Source organism: Canis lupus, chromosome 5 (genome assembly GCF_003254725.2).
Source record: "Canis lupus dingo isolate Sandy chromosome 5, ASM325472v2, whole genome shotgun sequence".
NCBI lineage: Eukaryota > Metazoa > Chordata > Mammalia > Carnivora > Canidae > Canis > Canis lupus.
In genome coordinates this window covers 32,493,125-32,513,601 of record NC_064247.1, presented here as the reverse complement: position 1 = coordinate 32,513,601, position 20,477 = coordinate 32,493,125, and the positions used below count along the sequence as shown (strand labels likewise).

General features: G+C 57.4%; 3 protein-coding genes across 14 annotated transcripts in view; 1 reads left to right on the top strand and 2 right to left on the bottom strand.

Moving 5' to 3' along the window:
- Window positions 1–276: 276 nt before the first annotated feature.
- Window positions 277–2,705, bottom strand: SLC35G6 (solute carrier family 35 member G6). 3 transcript variants are annotated; one of them, XM_025428561.3, is made up of 2 exons: window positions 2,570–2,705; window positions 277–1,793 (listed from the first exon to the last, which is right to left on the bottom strand). In XM_025428561.3, the coding sequence occupies exon 2, from the start codon at window positions 1,617–1,619 to the stop codon at window positions 780–782; it is 840 nt and encodes a 279-aa protein (XP_025284346.3). In that variant the 5' UTR covers window positions 1,620–1,793; window positions 2,570–2,705; the 3' UTR covers window positions 277–779. The 3 variants fall into 3 exon arrangements, with proteins under 3 accessions (XP_025284346.3, XP_025284344.3, XP_025284345.3); XM_025428559.3 differs by lacking the exon at window positions 2,570–2,705 and adding an exon at window positions 2,268–2,438 and having other exon boundaries at window positions 277–2,023; XM_025428560.3 differs by lacking the exon at window positions 2,570–2,705 and adding an exon at window positions 2,268–2,438.
- Window positions 1,461–18,770, top strand: ZBTB4 (zinc finger and BTB domain containing 4). Of its 8 annotated transcripts, XM_035716334.2 has the most exons (8): window positions 5,624–5,759; window positions 5,842–5,903; window positions 10,794–10,865; window positions 11,141–11,236; window positions 11,597–11,688; window positions 11,948–12,017; window positions 12,406–13,508; window positions 14,184–18,770. In XM_035716334.2, exons 3-8 carry the CDS (start codon window positions 10,824–10,826, stop codon window positions 16,132–16,134), a joined length of 3,354 nt encoding a protein of 1,117 aa, XP_035572227.1. In that variant the 5' UTR covers window positions 5,624–5,759; window positions 5,842–5,903; window positions 10,794–10,823; the 3' UTR covers window positions 16,135–18,770. The 8 variants fall into 8 exon arrangements, with proteins under 8 accessions (XP_025284337.1, XP_048966114.1, XP_025284336.1 ...); XM_035716336.2 differs by lacking the exons at window positions 5,624–5,759; window positions 5,842–5,903 and having other exon boundaries at window positions 11,065–11,236; window positions 11,605–11,688; XM_035716335.2 differs by lacking the exons at window positions 5,624–5,759; window positions 5,842–5,903 and having other exon boundaries at window positions 11,065–11,236.
- CHRNB1 (cholinergic receptor nicotinic beta 1 subunit) overlaps window positions 17,968–20,477 on the bottom strand; it is a 10,008-nt gene continuing 7,498 nt past the window's right edge. For 2 of the 3 annotated variants that reach the window (XM_049110159.1, XM_049110160.1), the window contains exon 11: window positions 17,968–20,477. In XM_049110159.1, the coding sequence (XP_048966116.1) occupies window positions 20,268–20,477 (210 nt within the window). In that variant the 3' untranslated portion in view covers window positions 17,968–20,267. The other variant, XM_025428555.3, reaches the window with a different exon arrangement.

The window sequence follows — 20,477 nt, the reverse complement described above, 5'->3', positions numbered from 1 at the left end:
TCCGGGAGAGATCACGGGACCGCGACAATCCAGGAAAAGCAGATTAGCCATGGGGCGGGACACACGAGTCCTGGGGGATTCAGGGTCAAAGCGGCTGTACGTTAAGAAACCCTACCCACTTATAGAATATTTGAGATCCAAGATTTGCGGTGGCGGGGGTGGGGGCGAGGAGCGGGGGTTGGGGGAGGGGGGCAGGGATCCCAAGGGATTCTCCAATGAGAGCGGAGTAGGACTTTCACTCTCCTTCCAAAGCAGAGATGACACCAACGGCACAGCCACATTCAGAGTGATCCTTGTTTGATGTCAATGTCACGTCACCACCCGGGGTGGGGGTGGGGGGAGCATAACCGTGAGGGAAGGAAACTGTCCGGGAAGAAAAGGCACACTCCCTCGCCCCAGCTGCTCGCTGTGTGCTCTGTCCGCTTGCCTGAAAGCCCCCAACACTCCATCCCCCATGCTTTTCTCTCTAGGGTAAAAGCCTCCCCTCCGGGGCCCCGCATGGCATGAGGCCAGGTTTGCTGCTCGGATCTCAGCCCTTACTTATGATCCCCCAGCCCCAGCCTAGACTGTACATCTCCGGGTTCTCACACTTGTTCCAGGTCTTCTATCTAGGCAGCCCCTCTCTGCCAAGTCTCGGGGTCACCCTCACCTACAAGGGGTGTCCCTCTTCTGCACCAGTTCTTTCCAGTCACTTGCTCTCCTAGTGTTTGTATTACAGTCTCTCCTCCTCCTATTTCCCCCTGCCCACCCCCCCAACCCCCAGGCTCTCAAGTCTGATCTCATTCCTCCACCTGCCCTTCCCTCTCACAGCTGAGGTTCTGGGCGGTGATGATGGCGATGCTGCCCAACACCACCCCTGCCCCCATGATGTCAGAAGGTGCCACGGTCTCATAGAGTACATAATACTGCAACATGAGGGCCACCACGACCTCAGAGTGCAGGACGGCGCACACCAGGGCGGGGTGGGCCTTAGTGACTGCATAGCTCACACACACAAAGGAGACCAGGGCCAGGATCCCCACTGCCCCCACGCAGCTCCAACTCAGAGGATCATTGGGCAGCACAGGCGTCTGCAGGACAAAGAGGCCCGGCACAGACCCCACCAGCCCCACCAGGCCAAACAGGAAGGCCACTGTGGGTAGGCAAGAGGGGAAGTCCAGGGAGCGATACACCAGAAGCCCCAGCGACAGTGCCAGGCCGCCCAGGAACGCTAGTACGTAGCCCAGGGCGGTGTAGAGGCCCGTGGTCCCCTCCTGCAGTGTCCCTAGTCCAGGTCCCACAATGATGATGAGTCCCAGGGTGCTGCCCAACAGGCCACACCAGTCGTAGCCGCTGAGGCCCTGGCTCTCGAGGCAAAGGGCGAGGAGGGCAGAGCAGACGGTGGAAGAACCTTTGCGGACCGTGGCCGCGTTGCCAGCAGGCACCACCTGAACGGCGCTGTAGGCGCATCCAATGCTGAGGACGTTGAGCAGGGCGTGGAGGCAGGCCCGGCCCCGGACATCAGGAGGCCCCAACAGTGGGTCACCACGCAGTTTAAGTATCAGGGCAATGGGGAGGTGGAAGAGACAGCGACAGATGAGCAGCTCCAGCGAGGGTAAGTGAGAAGCCTGGTAAGCCATACGGGAGAAGGGGCCCACGAAGCCAGCGGGCAGGCCCCCACCCAGCAGGGCCACAAGCAGGCCCTTGGTGGCGTCGGAGGGCCGGCAGCGCTGGTGCGAGGGGAGGCTGGGCGGAGTGGAGGGCGGTGATGGCTGGGTGAAGTCGGGCAGGTTGAAGTAGGGGTGACTGCCAGCCTGTGAGGGAGAAAGGAGCTCGGGCATTAGGGGGACCCGGGCAGGGCGGAACCCAGGCTGGGGTCAGAGACCTCGCAGGACAGTAGCGGGCCAGGCTGCCTTGCTGAGGAGGGCTCCCAGCAGCTAGAAGGGGCCTGTAACTGGATGAAGTGGTACAGTGTGGGCCTTGGGTCTCTCTAAAGCACGAAACGGGGTGAGTGGTCCTGGAGCATCGCGTTTCTCTGGGTATGCTGTCCAGGAGAGAAGAAAGAGAGGACTCAGGGGTGCTCTGTCGGTTTGGGGAAGGGGAGGCAGCCTCAGATGCTGCGTGTCTGTGTGATGTCACAGGTTCCGGTGGGGGGACATCTGGGTACACCATTGTGAGTTTCATTTGTAGGTGTCTCCAGGACAGCCGGGAGGTTTAAGGGGAAGACAAAAGGGAGTGGCCAGGAGCTACAGGGAAGGGGGCTTTGCCTCCCTGACCCCCACACTCACCATCTATCCTTGGACTTCCTCCTCGACTCCTGGCTCAGGGGGCCTGGGCCCTTCAGAGCTCCAGCCCTTGTGACCTGGTTGGAGTGGGAGTGGGGTTCTTCCCTGGAACCTTCCTGAGGTGGGGGTGGGAGGTTCTTCCCTGGAACCTTCCTGAGGTGGGGGTGGGCCTAGTTTCTCATTGTTTCCAACCTGGCTTGCTTTGTCTGTCTCTCCGGCCCCACAGTTGGTCTCGTTCTCTTTTATGAGTAGCTCTGTGATGAGACTCCTTTGGCTTCATATTAAGTTATTTACTTACGTCTCACCTTGTTTCAGAACCGTTTTGCGGGAAGGAGCTCTGAGGCCTGGCTTCTCTGTGTCCCGAGTTTTGAATTTTTGAACGCCAGGGAGGAGTCTCTGGGACTGTCCCTCTGGAGTTTCAGGAATGTGTGTTTCTTGTGCGTGAGCTTGCACCTGGCGTTTTGTTGGTGCCCTCCCAGGAGGCACGCGCCAGGGCCTCTGCATTTATGCAGAAGTACATAGATGTGGATATTCCTGCCGGTGGGGACAAAATAGGAAGCTGCGTGTCCATCTGCACTGGTAGTCATTTAGTGTGCTTGCTGTGGAGGGCTGGGGCCTGCCTGGCCGCCAGCCTGCTGGGGGGCCCTGTGCATATCTGGGGAGGGTGGGCATGTGCCTGGGTCCAGGGCTGCTCCCTCCCCCGCGCCCCCATGAGAGTGCTGAGCCCGGGTCTGTGGGTCCCCCTGGGCCGGATTGTGAGCCTGCCATGTTGTGTGTCTGCGAGAGGGTGTGCGTGCTCCGGGACCCGCCGCCGAGTGAAGGGCGTGCAGGGGGCGGGTGGGGGGGGGCGTCCCTTGCCCGGGAGTGGGGGGTCGTGAGGGCCCGAGGGGCTGCGGCGGCCAGGCCCACTCGCCCGGTGCCCAGCGGTCCGGCAGCCCCGCGCTCCTGCGCCGTGCCGGTACGGGGATCGGTCTGGGCCGAGGCCGTCGGGCGCGCTCGCCCCGGAGCCCGAGCCCGGAGCCCCGCGTCGGTATCGGCTGCGCGGCGCCGGCCTCCTCTCGGCGGCGGCGGCGCTGGGGGGGGTACTGTTTCCGGGGGTGGGGGTGGGGGTAGGACCGGGGCGGGGGGGAGCCGATGATGTCAGCGGCGGCAGCGGCGGCGGCGGGGCCGGGCCGGGGCCGGGCGCTGGGGGGGGCCGGGGCAGGAGCCGGAGCCGGAGCTGGAGGCGGGCGAAACCGGAGCGGCCGGGGGCGGCCACGGGGATGAGCCGGGCCTGGCGGACGCGGCGCCATCGCAGTCAGGTGGGCCCCGGGGCGAACCGGGCAGGGCCAGGGCGGACCGGAGCCAACGGCCGGGCCCCCTCCACGCTGCCCGGCGCAGCGGGGGCCCGAGCCGCGCCCCGCGCGGTGCCGTCTCCCCTCCGGGCTTGACCTGGGGGCTCGGGGTCGGGGGCTGAGCTTGGCCCCGCCTCCAGGCGCGCGCGGCGCGGGGGGCGACTAAGGGGGCCCCGGTGCGGCGTCCGACCCGGCGGCGGCGGCGGGGGGCGCGATCGGCCGGGCCCGGGGAGGGGGCCGCGCTCCTTCCCCTCCCCAAGGGTTAATTCTGCAGCCGGGTGCCCCCCCCCGGGGGGCAGGTTGGGGGTGGGGTGGGGCGGGTGTGAGCCCGGGCCGGCGCTGCAAAGCTGCTGGGAGGGCGATGGCGTAGGAGCCAGGCAGAGAGGGGGAGGGGTGGGCCGCCCGGCGCCCCGGAGTTGGGGTGTGCGGGGTGCGCAGGGCGAGCGGGGGCCCCGGAGCCGTCGTGCCGTCGGGGCAGGCTTGTGGCTGCGAGCCCTGGAGATTGTGTGTCTCCTGCTGAGTTGTGGGGCAAGGTAAACCTCTCCCGGGCACCACTGTTTGTTGGTCTGGCAGCCAGGGGGTCCGGGCAGGGCCCTCCCAGAGCCACGGGCACAGAGAGCCTGATGGAGGGGTGTCCAGTGGTGCGGGGCAAAATTACAAGATGTGGCCCCCTGGCTTTGGGTGACAGGTCCGCATTGGAAAGCAGGGCACAATCCATGCGGAGTTTGTCAGATGTGTGGTTTTATGTATGTTTTTTGCCAGCATGTGTTTTCTTGCACGTATGTGTCTTTTGCTGCGCACATGAACTATTTATGAACTGTTGTTTTCTGCATAGCTGGCGTGGTTAATGTGTGTGCTGTGGAGGGCACCAGAGTGCAGCGTGTATGTGCCTGTTCCAAGGGGCCTGTTGTGTACCTTTGGGTCGGAAGGTGTCACGTCCGGGTCCCCTTTCCGTGGCCCCGCCAAGGTGTGGTCTGGTGTTGGCAAGGATGGCCCACAGGATGTGTCTGTGGATCTGTGTGTTGAGTGAGTTGCATGGGGGCAGCACGTCTGTAACTCAAGTCCTGATGATCTGGGGCCTGGGAGAAGCCCCAGGGTGTGTCCCAGGTACCTGTAGGGCAGCAGGGCACCGCCGTGTGAGGGGCTCCAGGTGGAATGTGCCGGTTGTGTTTATGGGATCGTGGGCAGCTGGGCGAGGGGAAGGTTGTGTGTCTGTAACATTCTCTATGGGATTCTTTTGTGACGTTGTTTGTGGGAGCCTGTCCGTGCTCTTGGACTGGGCAGCGAGCTGGTCAGAAAACACTTGTGGGGAGGGAGGTGGCGTGACAAGGGCAATGTGGGCCTCAGACTTGGGAGATCAGCCACTAGCCGTGTGCGTGTCTGTCTTCTGCGCGTTTCAGTGGCCGTGTGGGGCTGCTGTGGGGCTGTGTTACGAAGGAGGCAGGCAGATAAACATGGGGCAGAGCAAGGGCAGCAGGCGGGAGGCCTGGGTGGTGGCGAGGTGGCCCAGTCAGGCTCTGTTCGGGGTCTGAGTGCTTGCCCCCCTCGAGGCCTGCCCAGCGTGTCAGGGTCACCGAGAGGAGAGGCCTGGTGGCTGCAAGGAAACCACATTTGGACAGGGTGGCTTCTTGGACATGTTTATGTAAAGGCCGGGTGTGACTCTTGTCACTGAAATGGAAAAAAGAAACACGAAGTTTTCAATCCCATCCTCCTGCTTCACCCTCTCTCTGCCCCCCTTCTGAGTACCTCTGCTTTTCCTGCTCCTCTGTGACGCACACGGCACTGCTTCTGCCACTGTGGAAGGGTCTGGGAATGGAATTCGCTCACTAGGCAGATTGCTCAGAACAGGTTTTCCTCACCTTTACTGCCTGGGCCCTCATGTAGGGGTGTGTGTGTGTGTGTGCGTGCAGTGTGCTGCACCTGGCCTGGCTGGGGGAGGGGTTGGTTATGTAGGGGGATGGGGCTGAGTGAGCCCTGGCTCCCGGTCTATAAAATGGGGCTAATTCCCTGCCTATCTTCCAACAGGGGTGCAAGTGGCGCCTGGAGTACATACCTGGAAATTAGGTACAGATTGGGGGGCCGTGCCCTTCTCAGGGCCTGGCTTGTAACAATAGCAGTAAACCCTTACTGAGCACGTACAGCGTACCAGGCACTGTTCTCGGTGCGTTTTACATATATGATCATTCATTTACTCTCTACAGCACGCCGTGGAAGTAGGTGTTCTAATCATCTCCCTTTTTCAGATGAGACAGCTGAGGCCCAGAGAAGTTAAGTAATCTGCCCAAAGCCACTTAGCTGGGAAGAGGTAAAGCTGGATTTGAACCCCGGCAGTCAGGCTCTAGATCCTGTGCTCTCTGACGCTGTTCTCTGTTGCCTTTCTGAATGAAGCCTTCTGTGGGCCTCTCTCTGCACCCACCCCCATGCACACACACTTCTCCCCAGTTTCTGCAGAACTTAGCACCCAGTACCAATCTGTCTCAGAAGACCTGTGTGCTTAGACAATGACTTGGGGAGTCCCAGCCTAGGGAGAGCTGGCCACGGGAGCACCAAATGTTGACGAGCCAGAGCCAGGCGCAGGAGAGATAATCCCTTGTCCTGTGAGTCAGGGGGAGTCAAGAGGGGGGTAGTACTGGAGTTACATTTTAGAGGGTTTTAGGAAGAGGCTAGGTAAAGGTTGCATTTCTGGCAGAAGAGCCAGCACAGGCAAAGACAGGGGTGCTGTGTAGCCGGTTGAGGTGGGAGAGCCCTGTGGGTGCTTGAAGGGAGTCTAACTCAAGGCAGGATTGGGAAGGAAGATTGGAACTGGACCCTTGAATGGCTGGCAGAGCGATTTGAATTATATTCCCAAGCGAGTAGGGACCAGGGAAAATTACTGAGCCCAGGACTGATACTGCCTGAGGTCTCTGCGGACAGGGACCCTCAGTGAGTGGAGGGCTAGGGGGTGGGCGGTAGGCCTAAAGGCAGAGGAATAACCTTGGGCCAGGCAAGTGTTAACCAGGGCCTAAGCTAGTCCAGGGGCCAGAGGCGGGTTGGAGGGAAGTCTTCCAGGGCTGTTCCCAAGCTGGGCCGCAGATCCGACCCTGCCTGGTGAGGGCTGGCCCTGGGAGTGAAGGAAAGGGCGGAGTCAGGCATGACACAGTTAAGGCTTAGCACGTGAGACCTTATGTGGTGATTTCTGTAATCCACCGCCAGGCCATAGGCCCCTTCAGGGCAGGATCTGGTGGTCTGACAGAGGGAAAAGACTTAGCATCTGGGTTCAGACAAGTCTGGATCTGAATTTTGAGCCTGGTGCTCCCAAGCGGTGTGACCTTGAGCAGGGTAGATCCCTCTATGAGTCTCAGTTTTCTCATCTGTGAAATTGGGGTAACATAAATGCCAACTCTGGGTGGCCGTTCTGAGAAAACCATTCAGCGAGACAATCCATGTCAAACCCTGGAAGTATATGAGGCAAAGCGTGAGCCCCCCAGAAGTGGTCATGTCATCCTGCTCTTCCCCAGCTGCTGGCCAGCTCTGTCCAGCACTAAGGGTGGCTTCTTTCCTGAGGGTGGACAGACCCCATGAAGGCTTTGAAGAAGGCAGGTTCATTCGTTCACCAAAATATTTTTGAGGGGATCCCTGGGTGGCTCAGCGGTTTAGCACCAGCCTTTGGTCCGGGGTGTTGATCCTGGAGTCCTGGGATCAAGTCCCACATCAGGCTCCCTGCATGGAGCTTGCTTCTCCCTCTGCCTGTGTCTCTGCCTCTTTCTCTCTCAGTCTATGTCTATCATGAATAAATAAATAAAATATTTAAAAAATATTTTTGAAATCTCCCATTATGGGACACCTGGGTGGCTCAGTTGGTTGGGCATCTGCCTTCAGCTCAGGTCACAGGCCTGGGGTCCTGGGATCGAGTCCCATGTGGGGCTCCCTACTCAGCAGGGATCCTGCTTATCCCTTTGCCTCTGCCTCTACCTGCTGCTCCCCCTGTTTGTGCATGCTCTATCTCTCCATCAAATAAGTAAATAAAATATTTTTTTTAAGATTTTATTTACTTATTCATGATAGTCACACAGAGAGAGACAGAGAGGCAGAGACACAGGCAGAGGGAGAAGCCGGCTCCATGCACCGGGAGCCCGACGTGGGATTTGATCCTGGGTCTCCAGGATCGTGCCCCGGGCCAAAGGCAGGCGCCAAACCGCTGCGCCACCCAGGGATCCCAATAAAATATTTTTTAAAAATAACAGAAATCCCCCATTATGTACCAGGAACTGGTCTAGGCATTGATGAGAGCAGTGAGCAAAGCAGTGACAACCTCCCTCCCTTGGAGCTTACGTTCTAGAAATAAATGAACACTATGCTTTGCTAAGTGCTAAGGAGGCATCATAGAGGAGAGGCATAGGAAGTTGAGGCATGTGGGGGCAGCCATGAAGGCCTCCAGGAGAAGGCACCTTGAGGCTAGGCTTCTAGGAGGTGGGACGCCGAGGCATGGGGCCATCTGAGGAAAGAACGTTTCGGAGGCAGAGGGAACAGCAAGAGGCAAAGCATGTCTGGTGGCGGTGCTCAGAACCCCAGCTCAGTCACATCTCTCAGATCACATAGCCAGTCAAGGGTGGAGAAGAAACTGTGAAAACAAATAAAAAACTTAAAAAAACACAGAACCACCAAACCTACCATAAGCCTGATTTCTGCCCCCTCTTCTCTATACCACTTCCCTCCACCGCTTTCCGGGACTGAGTTTCCAAGATAATAATAAGAGCTAGCATTTCTTGGGCACTTACCAAGTACTCTTTTAGGTACTGCTGGTTAGGAACTGGTTTAATCTCTACAAACAACTGTGCCATGCAGGAACTACTCATTATTCCCCCCCCTCCCCACAGACAAAGAAACTGAAATATAGAGAGGTTAGGAAACTTGCCCAGGATCACATAACTAATGTCTTTACTTTTGTAAAACCCCGTAAGGTTATGACTGTCAGTGATGGGCAGCTGAACTCCAGAGAGCTGGTTCCAAACTCCAGCTTGGTTAGCAACGAGACGGGGTGGGGGTGGGGAGGCTGGTCACCCCACCATTGCGTCCTCTCCACTTTCAGGGGAGGAGTTTGGCATATTGAAAGCCTCAGTTTACTCATCTGTACGGTGGGGCAGATGACGGCCCCTGCTGTTGCTTATCTGGGGTTCTTTTGAGTGTTGAAATGAAATGACGCAGATAAAATGCTTAGCACTGTGCTAAGTATTTCATATGTGGCAGCTACAAGGACCACGATGGTGATGCTCCCAGGTGATTTCTAAGGGCCCCACTGGCCTTGGACCCCCGCAGTTCTAAGGAGCCCTGACAGGCTTTCCGCAGGTGCCTTGGCTGTCAGCATACAGCCACACAGCAGTAGGCGCCAAGCCTAAGCGCCTGTGCAGGTGGGCAGGCCTGGCCAATGGGAGGGGCGGGGCCTGGAGCTCACCTGCACAGGCCTGCTACCTGTGGAGGAAGGGGGGGCCCTCCTCGAATTTTTTTTCCCTTCCTCTGATTTTCACAAAGGTACTAGATGGGCCAGTGGGCCCCTAGTGGATGCTGTTGAAAGAAAAACAACTGGTTTTCTATATTATCTCCTCACAGCACCTGTGAGTACAAATGGGGGGGGGGGTGAGTTTTACACACCAATTCTCTGACACCAGCTGGGGATCCTACAATTTGATCTGATCCTAATATCATCTACCTGGGGATACAGTTCGATCCCACAGATTAAGGGGACTCACCACCATGAGACTGCCCGTTTCAGATGTCCTAAGTCTGGGCCTCCCATACTGCTGACCAACCAGCTGTAAATGGAGGTTTCCCACGACCCCCTCTTCAGCTCAGAGAATTTGCTAGAATGGCTCGTAGAATTGAGGGTGATACTTGCTTAGGTTTCTTGGTTATTGCATAATAAAGGATACGATAATGCAGGGGAATAGCCAAATGAAGAGATACATATGGTGAAGTCTAGAAAGGTCCTGAGCACAGGACCTTCTGTCTCTGCGAGTTGGGGTACACTGCCTTCCTGTCACATGGTCTGACCCAGAAGCTCTCTGAACCCCATAGTGTAGAAATTTTTATGGAGATTTCATCCTGTTGGCATGATCGAGTATTAACTCAGTCTCCGGCCCCTCACCCCTGCATGGAAGATGAACTGAAAGCCCCAAGCTTCTAAACATGGCTTGGGCTTTCTGGTGACTAGCCCCCAACCTGAAGCTCCCCAGGAAACCCCCAAGGTCACCTCATTAGGCACAAAAGATGCTCCTGTCACCCAGGAAACTCCAGAAGATTTAGGAGTTCTATGTCAGGGACCAAGGTCAGAGACCAAATATTAGCACAAAAGATGCTCCTATCCCCCCTATCCCTTGGAAAACCCTAAGAGTTTTAGGAGCTCTGTGTCAGGAATGGAGATGAAGACCAAATATACATATTTCCTATAGTATCACAGTATCACAGCTATAAACCTGCTCTTCATCCTGACAGAGCCAACAACACAGGCTTCTAAGTCAGACTTGCTGGTATCAGACCCCAACCCTGCTACTAACCAGTCACACGTCCTAGGGCAAGCTACCTGACATCTTAGCTTCAGTCTGCCTAATTAAAATGGGGAAGCTGGGGCGCCTGGCCAGCTCAGTTGATGGAGCACGTGACTCTTGACCTCAGCGCTATGAGTTTGACCCCCATGTTGGGTGTAGAAATGACTTAAAAATAAGATTTTTTTTTTTTTTTTGGTAGATTTTACTTATTCATGAGAGACCCAAGGGAGGCAGAGAGAGACACAGGCAGAGGGAGAAGGAGGCTCCTTGCAGGGAACTCAATATCGGACTAGATCCCTGGACCCTGGGATCACGCCCTGAGCTGAAGGCAAACGTTCAACCCCTGAGCATGTCCCTAAAAATAAAATCTTAATAGGGTAGTGATGAGGAGCAGAGGAGGTCATACAAGTGAAGCATTGGCTCTTGGGGACCCCAGCAGGAAGGACTATGCTTATGGGGGTGGGGGAGCTTTCCCTTTCTCCTCACTTTACGACCTGAACTGGACACCAGTCCGCATGAGGTGGTGTTAGGGATGCTTCTGCAGGATTCTCACCCCATCTGTGATCCAGCAACTAAAGGGGTGACACTTGGCCCCGTACTGGTGTGTACCTACCAGTTAGGGTTGTTAGGACTTCTGAGTATTACCCCTCTTTACCACCTTCCTTCTTCTCCAGGAGAGGAATCAGAGCAGTCTTTTTGGGAACATGAAACAGGCTGTGGCAAGGAGGCCTTCCAGCCCAGATAGTGTGAGTCATAAGCAGGAAAAGAGCATGGTTTTTTAGTGGAGAGAGGGATTCGTGAGGAACTCCTGATGCAGGGTACTGCAGAGGACGTGTGGCCTGGGGCATTGGGAAGGAGAGCATTCCCAAGTTTCATGAAGGGTGGACAAGAGGGGTCAAGAGCCCAGCCCCACTCTGTGAACAGGCACCCCCCTGTTATTACCAGCTGTGTGTGACTGTGGCTCTGGAACTCAAGACCTTCTGTTGAAAAATGGGACCTCAAGCCCTGACTATGCCCACAGGGGAAGTGGCTGTGTACTTTCTGTAAAGTGACCAGCACAACTCAAACTTGGGTTGCCTGCTACTTCTTTCGGATGGGCCTTCCAGCAAGAGATGAGGTGAGGGGTTGCATGTCCTTTCCCCCTTGTCAAGCCAAAGTCTTAACACCACCAGCTTTCAGAGTAAGATGTGGGATGCAAGCTTCATGCTGGGTCTGGCGGCCTTTTCAGTGCCCTCCAGAGATGGGAGCAAGCTGTCGTGTGTATGAATCTGTGGTCTTTGGTGGTCACCTGGCACCTCCTCTAAGATCTATGGGGCTAGGGTGTGTGTGTAAGTGTGTGTGTGTGGGGGGGGAGTTCTCTGCTGAATTGACTCTCTAGCAGTTGGGTCCAATAAAAAAGCTCTAGCAAATCTATTTTGATATGTAAATGAGACTATTATAATGAAAGACAACATGCAAATCTTTGATTTTCTTTGAGCCCGGAAGATTGGGCCAAAGGGACTGTGAGAGCGATCCAAGAGGCGTCCCTGGACCTATGGGATCTAACTACGCCCGCTGTGTTGTTTTGAGGTGAATTGGGAATATGCAAATCATCTTGTTCTTATACTCCTCTGGCCGGCAGAACAAGGCTTTGCAATAAAGTGTGTGACCTCCAAGGTGCAACTGGATGCTGCCAAACCAAGAACCCAGCAGGCCCCTGGGAGGGGGTCAGGGTCTGCAGAGCATCTCGGGTGTCCTCTCTCGGACCTCAAGTGCTGTGCCAGCCCCACCTCCTGGATTCCCTTCTCGCCAGCTCCCTTCCTGAGGACGCGGTTTGTTTCTTCAACAGAAGGAAGAGGCCCCACACCAGGGAATCACTGAGGCACCCCCGCTCTGCTCCATGTTGGCTGTGCTCTCAGGTGAGACGTGCTGCAGCTGCGGCTGTGGGAAGCTGGAAGCTGGACGTGAGACAGGGCAGCCGGTTTCCCGAGACTGGGGAGTCCTGCCAGGTGGTCACTAGTCGTCGTCCTCATCATGGGGAACTGCTGCTTCCGTCTCTAATCTGTGACTTTGGAGGCTCTGACCCCTTGACCTTCATTGCGACCTGAGCTACCCTTGGCCACCTCTAGTCACAGACGTTTGACATGCTAGGGCTGGATGTTGGCCAGATTGGTGTGGCTAAGGTTAACCCCTGCCTTCTGTGGCTGGCAGTTTGTCCCTCTGCCCCCAGCCTCTGATCTACAGCCTCCAAGGCCTCTCCCCTCCACCTGGCCTCTGACATGCTCCCCTGGCCTCTTCTCCGTCTAGGCCTGCGCCATGCCCCCCCCAGCGGAGGTGACAGACCCGTCCCATGCCCCCGCCGTCCTGCGCCAGCTCAATGAGCAGCGTCTCCGTGGCCTCTTCTGTGACGTCACCCTCATAGCTGGAGACACCAAGTTCCCTGCTCACCGCAGTGTCCTGGCTGCTTCTAGTCCTTTCTTCAGAGAGGCCCTGCTTGCTTCAGCTCCACTGCCCCTCCCACCAGTTACTGGGGGCCCTGCCCCCAACCCTGCCACCACCACAGCTGCCTCTTCCTCCTCCTCCTCCTCCTCCTCCTCTTCCTCCTCCTCTTCTTCCTCCTCCTCTTCCTCTTCTTCCTCTTCCTCATCTTCCCCACCTCCAGCCTCACCCCCTACATCCTCCCCACCCCGGGTCCTGGAGCTGCCAGGGGTCCCGGCGGCTGCCTTCTCTGATGTCCTCAACTTCATCTACAGTGCCCGGCTTGCTCTACCTGGCGGCGGAGGGGACGGGGCAGCGGTGGCAGAGATTGGAGCCCTGGGCCGACGTCTGGGCATCTCCCGCCTGCAGGGCCTGGGGGAGGGAGGTGATGCCTGGGTACCTCCGGCCCCTGCCCCCATGGCCACCTCGCAGTCGGAAGATGATAGCTTTGGCCCAGGGCCCAGACCAGCCGGGGAGTGGGAGGGGGACAGGGCTGAGGCCCAGGCCTCTGACCCACAGCACCCCCTGCCTCGGCGGCCCCTCCCCTGCCCACGATGCGGGAAAAGCTTCATCCATCCCAAGCGTCTGCAGACCCACGAGGCCCAGTGCCGAAGGGGGGCCGGCCCTCGGGGGCCTGCAGGGCTGGGATCGGGGGGCCCAGGCCCCAGCGGCCCCGCGGGAGTGGATGCCTCAGCCCTGCCTGCCCCGGTGGGTTTCCGAGGCGGCCCTGAGCACGTGGTAAAGGTGGTGGGCGGCCACGTGCTGTACGTGTGCGCAGCCTGCGAGCGTTCCTACGTGACCCTGTCCAGCCTGAAGCGCCATAGCAACGTGCACTCCTGGCGGAGGAAGTACCCCTGCCGCTACTGTGAGAAGGTGTTCGCGCTGGCTGAGTACCGTACCAAGCATGAGGTGTGGCACACTGGGGAGCGCAGGTGAGTGACCTGGGGCCTGAGGTGGGGCCGTGGCTGGGTGGCAGTGGTGGTGGAGCGGTCAGGATCACCCCGCAGGGACCACAGGGGGAAGGAGGGGGCAGGGGCGGGCAGAGCATGGGGCCCAGGGAGTTGCCCCGAGACTGGCCTGCTTGCCCCTGCTCACCTACTTGAGGTCACTGGTGCAGCCACCTCCCTCCAGCCTCGGTTCCCTTCCCCAAGCACCCCTGGGTGCCCAGATGGGGCCTGGTGCCATGGGGAGGGCCAAGGCCAGCGAGGAAGTTGCCCCGCTAGGAAAAGACAGTGGGGGAACACAGGCATGCCCACTGGGTAGTTGGAACATGTATTTCTGCAACATGCCCTTGCTCGTAAACCATTTCCCAGATCCGTCCCCAGAGCCCCGAAAGGCGGCTTCGTGAGTTAGGCAAGGTGTGTGGTTACTCCCTGGTTTGCAGATGGACCAGCTGGGGCCTAGCGTCTCACAGCTGGTGGGGGGCACTGAGCTAGCACTGGTATCTCTGGCTGGCAGGATGGGACAAGCAGCATGAAAGGAGGGTGAACGAACGGCTGGGGGAGTCATAGGTGTGAGCGGAGGACATGGGAAGCTGAGGCCCTGGCTCCAGGGCCCCTGACTCAAGTATCTCTGTCCCCGCCTTGTTCCCTGCTGTCCTGGCCCAGGTACCAGTGCATCTTCTGCTGGGAGACCTTTGTCACTTATTATAACCTGAAGACCCACCAGCGAGCCTTCCATGGCATTAGCCCGGGCCTCTTAGCCAGTGAGAAGACACCCAATGGAGGCTACAAGCCCAAGCTCAATACCCTCAAGCTGTACCGCCTGCTCCCCATGCGGGCAGCCAAGCGGCCCTATAAGACCTACAGCCAGGGAGCCCCTGAGGCTCCCCTTTCTCCAAGCCTCAACACACCGGCCCCTGTAGCAATGCCTGCCAGCCCACCGCCCGGACCCCCACCCGCCCCCCAGCCCGGCCCCCCACCCTCTGTAATCGCTTTTGCCCACCCGGCTCCCTCTGTCATTGTTCACGGGGGCAGTAGCAGTGGTGGAGCAGGGGGTGGGCCGGCCAACACAGGGGGAGCCCAAGCCGCCTCGGTCATCACTTACACTGCTCCCCCGAGGCCCCCCAAAAAACGTGAGTACCCACCTCCTCCCCCTCAGCCTGCAGCCACACCAACCAGCCCGGCCACGGCGGGCAGCCCGGCCACAGCCGCAGGCCCGGCCACAGCCACGGAGGAGGCCAAGGGCCGCAACCCACGGGCTGGAAGGACTCTGACCTACACGGCCAAGCCAGCCGGCGGGATTGGCGGGGGTGGGGGTCCCCCTGCGGGGCCTGGCCGGGGCCCCTCTCAGCTACAGGCTCCACCTCCACTATGTCAGATCACCGTGCGGATTGGAGAGGAGGCCATTGTCAAGCGCCGCATCTCAGAGACTGACCTGCGCCCGGGGGAGCTGAGCGGAGAGGAGGTGGAGAGCGAGGAGGACGACGACGATGAAGAGGACGACGACGACGACGACGACGACGACGAGGACGACGAGGCGTCGCGGGCTGGCGGGGAGGACCAGCTCTGGCGGCCCTACTACTCGTACAAGCCCAAGCGCAAGGCGGCAGCGGGCGCGGGCGGCAGCGGGGTTGGCGCGTTGTCCCGGGGCCGCCGGCCGCCGCGCTGGAGACAGAAGCCCGAGCGCAGGGGCTGGGAGGAGCCGGCGGCCGCCGAGGGGCCCGCGGGCCGCGGCCGGGCCGAGCGGAGGCACCGCTGCGAGGACTGCGCCCAGACCTTCGCCACCCTGCGGAAGCTGCGCAAGCACCAGGAGGCGCACGGCGGCGGCTCGCACGGCGCCCGCGGCGGCCGGCGGTCCTCCAACCGCTTCGCCTGCCCGCACTGCGCCAAGGTGTGCAAGACGGCGGCCGCGCTGAGCCGCCACGCGCAGAGGCACGCGGCCGAGCGGCCCGGGGGCGCGCCCACGCCCGTCATCGCCTACTCCAAGGGCGGCGCCGGCACGAGGGCCGGGGATGTTAAGGAGGAGGCTCCTCAGGAGATGCAGGTCTCCTCGTCCAGCGGGGAGGCGGGTGGCGGGAGTGCGGCCGCCGACGGGGCCTCCGAGACCGCCTCCCTGCAGGACCCCGTCATCTCGGGGGGCGAGGAGCCCCCGCTGGTGGCGGCGGGGGGCGCCTACGCATACCCGCCGGTGCAGGAATTTCCGCTGGCTCTGATCGGGAGCGGCCGTGAGTCCGGCGGTGGGAGGGGGAAGGCGGGTGGCGAGGGGCCGGTGGGCGCCGGGGAGGGGGACCGCGTGGAGGGGATGGGGGCTGCCAAAGTCACCTTCTACCCGGAGCCCTACCCGCTCGTCTACGGCCCCCAGCTCCTGGCTGCCTACCCTTACAACTTCAGCAATTTGGCCGCCCTCCCGGTGGCCCTTAATATGGTCCTACCTGATGAGAAGGGTGGCGGGGCCCTTCCCTTCCTTCCGGGAGTCTTCGGCTACGCAGTCAATCCTCAAGCAGCGCCCCCTACGCCCCCAACCCCGCCTCCCCCCACTCTCCCCCCGCCAGTACCCCCTAAGGGAGAAGGGGAAAGGGCAGGGCTGGAGAGAACCCAGAAGGGAGATGTGGGGTGAGCTCTGGGCCCACCTCCCCCTTCACCAGATGCCACCCTCCCTGAACCCCCTGCCACTACCAGCTCCCTGGCTTCCCTGCCCCCTTGGGAGCCCCTCCACACTCTTGTGCAGGGACCTGGGGGCCCCTGGAGCTCAGGGGTCAGGCTGCTTTGTGTGAGATTATAGTTTTTCCCATCTCCTGAGAAGGGATCTTGGGCGGTTCCCCTCTCAGTTCTCCTCCAGGGAATGGCCTCCACGAGGCGCAGGGCCAGCTCTCATCCCTTCTCTAGCCCTCGGGGCAACTGAGCAATATACTTATATGAATCTCTACTCACGGCCCCCACCAGCTCTGAATGTCTAACCCACCCTCCTGATTCGTAAACCCCGAGGGGAAACCATCTCTTTCACCTAGTGATCTCCCCTCATTCTGAAGCTTTCTCTAAGCCCCTGCCTAGATGCTTCCTAGCACATTCCATTCTTCATGGCCCAGGGCCTGGACCAGACCATTGTGATACCTGACACCTGCCCACCTGGGAGCATGGCTTCGGTTTCCATTCTCCCCAGAAGTGGGTTTCTGTGTCCCTCTTTCCTTCACGTCGAGATGCCATGCCTTCCTTGGCTTTCATGCCTTTGGATCTTCCATATTCCTCCTCATTCTCCTGGACTCTGGAGATGGCCTCTTCCAATCCAGGTCAAGGAGGTGTTGAGGGGAGGGCTACCCATCTGTTCCATGGCTGAGCACTTTCCCAGCCCAGGGCAGCACTAATCTTGGCCCTGTCTTGACCCCCAAATCCAGTGAGCCCCAGATTCTTCCAAGGCAAAGGGGTGAATAGACTGCACCTCTTCCTGCCTCTACCTATGGCCTCTTCTGGGCTGAATCAGATTTGGGGGCCAGGATGGAGAACCTCCATATGGAATGGGGAAGGGAATCTAATTCTCCGTTTTTTCCTGATGGTTTCTCCCAGACTAGACCAAATAGCCAGAAAAGTGATGGGGGTTGGATGGGTGGGTAAGCCCAATTTGCACATGACCTCCCATCCTTACCTTTACCTCCGTCTTCCCCAGTGTCGCTTCCCTCACCGTTCACTCCAGGTGGTTTTTGGGGAACCATCCTACTCCCTTGGTGGGCTTTGGGGTATCCCCACCAACTTTTCCTCCAGAATAGCACCTTACACCCCATCTTTGACTCAGTTCCCCACACCCAAAGATCCCAGCCTAGGGATGGGGTGCAGGGACCATCAACAGTCCCTAATCCCTAATTTGCACTAGTTAACCCTGGTCAGGGGTCCGTATGTTTCCTTCCAGTGGGGGAGTTGAAGAAATGTTTGCTCCTACTTCTTTTTGACGACCGGGCATCCCCACTCTGTGATTGGATGAATATTTCCTATCCCACCCACTTCCTGCCCTCCCCCCCCAAAAAAAAACAGCTCACAAGGGGAGAGCCAGTTTGGGGGAGCAAATCTGATAAATGGGAATTAGAGGAGTGCAGTTTAAAAAGGGGAAAGGCTGCCACTATTTAGATGGGAGCTTTATCCCAGCTACTGTTTTCCGGGGCCGAGATGGCTGCCCTCTCATGCGGCTGAAAGGGCAAGATCATGGCTTTTGGAGGGAGGTGAGCTTGGGGGGGAAGGACCAGGAGCATCCTCCTGCCTCCTCTTACCCTCCTCGTCTACAGGAAGGGGGAGGGTTTTGACAGGCTCCTGAATGTTAACCACGGAGGGGTCACTCCTTTACTCCTCCTCTGTCTCTTTGCACTTTTCTTGGTCTTGGCCACAGTCCGAGTGAAGAGTTTCCTACTGAATGTACCAAGTTCCAATTTTTAAGGGGGTAAAAAGCTTAAAACGGGAAAAATGCAAAAAAAAAAAAATCACTAAAAAATTCCCACAAATCTTGTTTCTGGCACTTTAGAAAAACTGCGAAAAAAAACATAATAAAGAATACATATATATATCTACACACAAATTTTATATATATATATACACACACACACATATATATATATACACACATACACACACACACACACACACACGCACGCACACGGCGGAACCACAAGAGACAGAAGCCTTGGAGGCAGGGGGCAGATGTGATGACAGCTCCCCTATATCCTTAACCTGCACTCCTCTGAGGCAGAAAGGCACAGGGAACAGAAGGAGTTGAGGATGGACCGGGGCATTTGAATTTCAGAACAGGTCAAAATTCCAAAACCATGGACATTTGGGGAGAACTGAGATTGCAGACATTTATTTTTCTCGGGGAAACCTGTTTTAGGAAGGTAGTTTCCAGAATTTGGTGGTTCTGGGCAACAAACGAGATTGTGGCAAATTGGAGATTAAAACATATGTATCCAAAGCTGGGGAACGTGAATATTGTGAATTTCAGATGTTGGAAATTTGGGATTTTGCCATTTCGTCTTTTTGAAAATTACTCAAGTCTTGTCAGTTTGTGCCCTCCTTGCCCATGTTCCCTGGGGAGAAGGGTGATGGTGGAGTGGAAAGGCCACTGGTTCTGTGCCACAGCACGCAAGGGTTAGAATTCTACAGACTGTAGCTCTATACGTAGTGAGGACCCAGATTTAGAGAAACTGACCAATATTTATCTCCGCATTTGTGTGTGTGTCCAACTCTCTAGGCCAATAAACCAACAAGACAAACAAACTGTGCTCTGCAGTGGGATGCCAAGTGCACTTCTTTGCGTGGCTGGTGGGTCGGCTGGACAGGGACACGCTTCCCTTGTCCCCCAGGGATCCTGGGGGCTGTGGCTGTATGATCCCTCCGAGGGCACAGCTTCCAGCAGCTGAGGAGGTGTGAGGGCTTGGCAACCCTGCGTACTTCATGGTAATGGCTGCAGCCACCAGAGCTCAAGCTGACTTTGGTCTGACCTCCAGGCTGAAACATTAACTCAGTCCAGTTCACACACCCTGCTGGGCCCAAGAGCCTCATGTCCCCCTGCGCCTTAGACCTGGTGCAGCCCCCTCTCCAAATTGAAAAGAAACAGGTGCAAAATGAGCCATGGTCATGAGACACAATCACCTGTCTTTCTCCACTCCTAGCCTCTCATTGTCTTCAACTTCTCATCCCCCTCTCCCCTCCCCTTGATTCTGTATAATGTTATGGAGGGGCAGACAAGTAAAATGAGAAAAGCTGGTCAGGTGGGTGGGGGCTTGGAGAAATTCTGGTACACATACCTTGACAGCGTGGGCCGCCACTCATCAGGGTAATCAGGCCCGGTGTTACATAGTTTAAAAAATTTTTTCTTTTCCCCAGAGAAGCCAGAAATCCAAATTTCTCTGCTCAATATCCAAATTTTTAAAGTGGCTAACACACTAAAAATTGTGCAGGCCAACAACACAGGCCAAACACGCACACCAGCTTACAACCTCTGATGTATACCCTGTACTGCTTTTGTTCCCATCTTCTCATATGATCCTCAGACTAGGGGGCAGATACTATTATTAGCCTCATTTTACAATGGTGGAATCTTAGGCTGAGAGTGGTTCAGTACCTTATACAAAGTTTGAGCACCAAAGCTGGAATTTGAAGGTTGTTTTTTGCTTTTTTTTTTTAAAGTGAGCTCTCATTACAAATGCATCCTTTTAGAAATAACTTTTCAAAAAAATCCTATGGATAACACTTATCCGAAAACAATATGTTACAAGAAGGTAAAAACAAAGAGAATGACCACTAGTCCCAACATGCAAACACAGGCACTATTCATTGGTGCATTTCCTTCCCAGAAAGAAAGAAAAGAAAAAATTCCCTAATCACTCAACAAATGTTAAGCACCTGCTATCCTATGGGTCAGGACCCGTGCTAGGCGCTGGGGATATTACAGTGAACAAAACACAGTTCCTGCCCTCATAGGTAGGGCGTACAGTCTACTTCTTGATCTTTGTTCCATTCTACCGGCAACCTAGTGTTACTCTCCAAAGAAACTTCTACAAGAAACCAGAAAACAGTGCATTTCTGGAGGGGCCACGGCTTCCGCCCGCCCCGTCCCACTTGGGCGCTCTCCCCACCAAGGCAATGGTGTGAGAGGACTGGATTCCAAGTGGAGCTGCGAGGTCCTGGCTCTTGGCCCTCTGTCCTCAAGGAAAAGGGTCCGCAGGGGGCAAGTGATAGGAGGCGTCCAGGAAGATGACGAGGGTCCCAACGCTAGTGAAGATGATGAAGGTCCACAGGAAAAGGCGATCCACTACCATGGCCACAAATTGCCAGTCTTCTTTCAGCTGGGGGTAGGCAGCGTAAACTCTTTTTGAGCTCCAGACCCCCAGGGGAAGGCCTGCCCTGTACCCTTGCCCTCGTCCTCCTACGGATCGGACGCAGGGGCGGGCCGCTGGGTCGAGGAAAACGAAACTGCGGCCG

What these genes read in the sequence shown, in the direction of transcription:
- SLC35G6 (XM_025428559.3), bottom strand. Translation starts at nt 1,820, where the DNA reads ATGCCCGAGCTCCTTTCTCCCTCACAGGCTGGCAGTCACCCCTACTTC.
- ZBTB4 (XM_035716334.2), top strand. Translation starts at nt 10,824, where the DNA reads ATGAAACAGGCTGTGGCAAGGAGGCCTTCCAGCCCAGATAGT. An exon ending in GGCCTTCCAGCCCAGATAGT is followed by an intron (nt 10,866 to 11,140) that starts GTGAGTCATAAG and finishes CTATGCCCACAG; the next exon opens with GGGAAGTGGCTGTGTACTTT. An exon ending in TGGCACACTGGGGAGCGCAG is followed by an intron (nt 13,509 to 14,183) that starts GTGAGTGACCTG and finishes GTCCTGGCCCAG; the next exon opens with GTACCAGTGCATCTTCTGCT.